The sequence below is a fragment of the Corvus brachyrhynchos genome, unplaced genomic scaffold (genome assembly GCF_000691975.1).
Source record: "Corvus brachyrhynchos isolate BGI_N302 unplaced genomic scaffold, ASM69197v1 scaffold331, whole genome shotgun sequence".
Classification (NCBI taxonomy): Eukaryota; Metazoa; Chordata; class Aves; order Passeriformes; family Corvidae; genus Corvus; species Corvus brachyrhynchos.
The window spans coordinates 1,684,471-1,689,111 of NW_008237229.1; the positions used below are offsets into that span (position 1 = coordinate 1,684,471).

A 4,641-nucleotide genomic window follows, 5' to 3' on the forward strand; every position below is an offset into this window, starting at 1 on the left:
CTTTTCCGGGCCTTTTTTTTTTTTTTTTTTTTTGAGTTGTGTTTTGGGGGCTTTTGTTTTTGCTTTTTGTTGTTGTTGGTTGGGGGTTTTTTTAATTTTTTGGTTTTTTGGGGTTTTTTTTTTGCCTCGCTGTTACTGCTGCTGTCGTTTGCCAGCGAACCCTAACCTAAAAACCAATCAGTGCAGTATCCTGGAGCGTGTTGTGCAACATTGGTTTTTCTGAGTGAGACTGAAGACCATTGCACCACATTCTCAGATAAACATATGGGGCATGTTGCAAACAAAGATAAAGAGTGAAATATGTGTACAGGGCTCAAGGCAGGCTTTTAGTCCCTGTGTTCTCCTAAAAAAATTAATTAATCTCTCCCATCAGCTTGGACACTAGAGTGAATGCTCATAGCAGCATATGTGAAGCCCTCTCTATAACAGGTTGCAGTTATCCAAAACAAACTGGATAAGATGCTAGAGTTGGAAGATATTTGGTCTTTCAATTATAATGTATTTTTGTATTCTCCACCAATGTGGGATTTCTCCTTCCTTTAAAGAAGAGCTAGGACTTGATCTTTTCGGCTTTAAAGAATAGTAAAACAATAGTGGAGTTGTCTGTATTTAACATGTCACTCAACTTTCTAATAAAACCGACTGCACCTTAGTTCCTTTCCACCACTTGTCTTGTGACTTGGCTTGATCAGCTTTTAAGAGGAAATTATTTTTGGTAACTCCAGTCTAGCAGAGGAATTCCCTGTATCAGGAATTGGTTTGTCTGTGTTTTGAGGACAGCTGCAACAAGAATGGGTCTTTCTAAGAGCCCTGAATGTAGGCTGGCCTGTTTGAGCCTATGATCTAGGAAGGAGAGTGGCACACAAAATAAAACAAGCTTTCAGCAATAGGCCCAGAAATTGAGGGGTTCACACTCTGTTTATCTGGCTGATTTTCATCATCCTGGGTTTTGTCTCCTCATTAGTTGAAACCTCGGGCTGCCCTGAAGCCCAGACTCGCTGCTTCATAAGCAGGCTTAGTTTAAAGAGGATATTGACAGGTCATATCAAAATGTAGGTGAAATGTCATCACTTTTAAATAACTTCTAAAGATTTTTCCTGTTCAGTTACTGTCCGGTGGCAATAATGTAAGCCCTGGTTTATTAATCTCTTTGTTTGTTTTATTGCTTTGACTTTAGATAGTGCTGGACAGCAGTGTGAGGTGATTGATCCTGACTCCTTGAGAAACTTCTGCTCAGATCTTCAAAGCACGGCTTGTAGAGTTGGCTGGGGGTGAACCCTGTTAGCTCAAGTCCTGCCCATGAGCTGTGCCCCTAACACTTTTCATTCTTTGTCAGCATGTATGTTTTGGCTGTTTCCCTTATGCTTTGTCTTTTGTGAATGGCAACTTGGCTTAAGTAATGGGAAAGTAGAGTTTTCAATGGGACTGATATTGACTGTCCTCACAAAAAAAAAAAAAGGCGGTACTCACATGCATATTACTCAGGTTACATTTCTATGTGCAAGTTTACAAATTTGTGAGAGGGAATGAGGTGTGAAGTCTCTTGAAACCTGAGTGCTGCACTTTCTAAGTCAGGGTGCCCCGTGAAGTGGTGTCACCAGCCCCAAGGTGGATGAGCAGGCTTTCTTTCTGAGGAAGAGACTCAGTGATTCAGAATGTGAGCTGCCCACGACCAGTGGGGTGATTGGGGGCCTATTAACTTAGTCAGCAGAGAGATTGACAAACATGCCCTGTCCTACCAGGCTTCCCTTCTGTGAAGCTTCAATGCCCTTGTCAGTGCCACCGTCACCTTGTCCCCCTCCCTCGCCCTCACCCTTCTCCAGGAGGAATAGCACTTATTAGCTCCTTAATTTGAAACAGTGCTTGTTTCCTGAAAGCCAGACTGGCTGCTTGTCCTCACCAGCTTTGTTACAGGAAGGAGAGAGGTTTCCATCAACCATGTGTGTATATATGCCAAATGTTCAAAGCCAGAGACCTACTATACAGACAGGACTAGCAACAAAGGTATAGCATGAGCGAGAACAAAACTGCTGAACATTCTCCTCCTTTAAAAAAATTAAAGCTCCAATGAAGCCGAGGAGTTTTTGAGGAAGGTACACTTGGTGTTTAGAGGAAAGGCAATAGCCCAGAGGAGTGCTTCAGAATGAGAGCAGGAAATAAATTATTTGCTGAAATTTGAATCTGTTCAGGCACAAAAATCACATTCTGTGCATTCCAAAAACATGCTTATAGACCAGATAAGAGGTGTGGAAAAGATATTTATTCTTCACGGTCGGTGTGGATTTGCATAAAAGGTGTGACATAATTAGTTGAGTAACTTTATACCATTTCATTGTTGTTCTAGGAAGTCCTGTGTTCACTCTCTGGCGGCAGATAAAGACTGCCAATTCACTCTACCCTCAGTGAAAGTGTCTGAAAATAGATTTTCCTACATAAAGTTGACTTTTTACACCTATGTGGGAGAACAAAATGGGGATGCATCCCTCTCCCACCCCTGAGCAATTCAGTATTAAGGAGTCAAAGGTATATACAGAGGGTAAAGTCCAGGAGTATGGGAGACAAAATATTGCCTGTCTTTAAAAGACTTAGAAATCAATCCTTCCCAGGCATTGGGCAGAGTGTAATTTTTGGCAAGCTGACTATTGACTTAGCCATTATAATTTGGCAGAAAAGTGTCACTAGGTGTAGATGAGAACAGGTCTGTACCTTGGTGTGGGAGTAGGTTGTTACTGGTGTTATGTGCTTGGTTTACCAAAGATAAATATGCAAATGTCCAGAAAAATCTAAAGTCTTTTTCTAAAAGTGATTGAATTCTTCCAGCCTCGCTGGCAGCCTGCTCCAACAGTATGCATTTATGTGCTTGCATCTTAACTTTCATTTCATTGAACTCCTTCTGATACAAGTCTTATTTTGTGATTTTCAAAACCAGATGGAGTTTTACAGGCTGCAGATACAATTTACGAATGAATGCCTTGAGTCTTTGGAAATCAAGTGTAACTGTTGCAAAGCTCTGCTTGCATTCTGCCGCTGGGTGTTTGGAGTATGGGTAGTATGTCCAGTCTTTCTAAAGCAAACTCGTATCTTAACACACAAGATTGCTTTCAACTAATTATGTATCTCACTGAGTATTTATCTTGGAAGTAAAGAGAATGATCTAAGTAATTGAATGCAGTAAGAGCTGTTGCTTTTTAAATTCAGTATTATATAATATATAAATTATATTTAAATTACAATCCATCACCTTCACTGTGATTGTGACCTTGATGTCAGCTGAGCTAGAGGTGTCCCACATCTGCTTGAAATTGTATTAATTTTAAGAGTCTTTCCAAATGTCATGGGCAAGAGAAAGTTCAGAGATAACGGATCCGTAGGGCTGTGTAGTATTTCATTTTGAAATTAAGCTCCAAGAGTCTTAATGTGATCTGTGAACTACTTGTATAATGTGATTATGTCAACAGTCTTCCTCCCTGCAGTACTTGACATGGCTGCTTTTGTAATGATGTTGAATTTCTATTTGTCTTAGATCGTTCATATCCATGGGAGCATCTGTAGGAGCAGTAACAAGACAGACCCTGTTCCCTCCTCTCATGCCTGCAGGGCGCCCTTTCCGTGTGTCCAATGCCTCCCGAAGCAGCCGGAAGGGAATTGTTGCAAGCAGCCTGCAGGAGCTCCTCAGCAAGGTATAGTGGACAGTCCCACTCTGAGGGAAACTTACAGGGAAATACAGTATCCCAGAAAGACAACCCAGAGACTCCTGTTCTTCTAAAAAATCATTACTGGGGAAGTTCAGGAGAATATTTCAGATAAGCAAGTCTCAATATGAAATGATGGGCTCTCTTTAGAATGCTAAAATCTCCTGGGTTTTTTCCAGACTTTAGATGCCTTTGTTATAACTGCTGGAATTGTTACTCTGGTTTTGGAGGAAGATGGCACAGTTGTGGACACAGAAGAGTTCTTCAGGTCCCTGGATGATAATACACACTTCATGGTTCTAGAAAAAGGACAGAAATGGACACCAGTAAGTGTTGACTGCTTCTCTCTCATTTGAGTAGAAGTGGATGGAGGAATGTTTGTGGCTGCTAAAATTGTTGGAAAGAAGGGAGAAGAGGAAGAAAAATTTCCCCAAAGAGGCAAGATGTAAACTCCTTGTTGAGCCTTTCTGGATGAAAAATCAAGTTCATATTTCTTATTGTCCCTTTTTTGGACATAGATCTGTTAGCAAAATCCACCGGGAATTGAAATAAAACTTTACAAGTGAAAAGAATTACAGGGAAAATACCCTGCTTTTGGAGAAGCTCAGAAATATCTTTTTTCTTGTGCCTTTTTGTAACATAAAGAAAATTAGGACTTTGACTCCACAAAGTTAAAAAATACAATGTCCTTAAAGGTTAGATTTAGACCGTATAAAAAAATGCCCAAATTAAGTAATATAAAGCAAGTTTTGCCTTCTGAATGCACTAACAGTTTAGTGAAGGTTAGAAAAATGCCTGTGCTTAATTTTGCAAAAAGCCAGAAGCTGGCATCAGAACCTAATGTTAGTCTGCATGCTTCAAGATATTTAAGAACTATTACAACTGCCTTGCTTTAGCCTTCTAATCATATCAACTCAGTGTTCAATTAGTTATTTTGTAGGGAATTAGT

At 40.2% G+C, this 4,641-nt stretch overlaps 1 protein-coding gene across 3 annotated transcripts in view; it reads left to right on the plus strand.

Annotated features, from left to right (window-relative positions):
* Positions 1-4,641, plus strand: part of CIDEA (cell death-inducing DFFA-like effector a) — a 31,790-nt gene that overhangs the window by 229 nt on the left and 26,920 nt on the right. For all 3 annotated transcript variants that reach the window (XR_001860364.1, XM_017729461.1, XM_008630070.2), the window contains exons 2-3: positions 3,524-3,680; positions 3,872-4,018. Coding sequence is in view for 2 of the 3 variants with exons in the window: in XM_017729461.1 (XP_017584950.1) it covers positions 3,537-3,680; positions 3,872-4,018 (291 nt within the window). In the remaining variant the exon portion in view is untranslated. The remainder of the gene's footprint in view (positions 1-3,523; positions 3,681-3,871; positions 4,019-4,641) is intronic.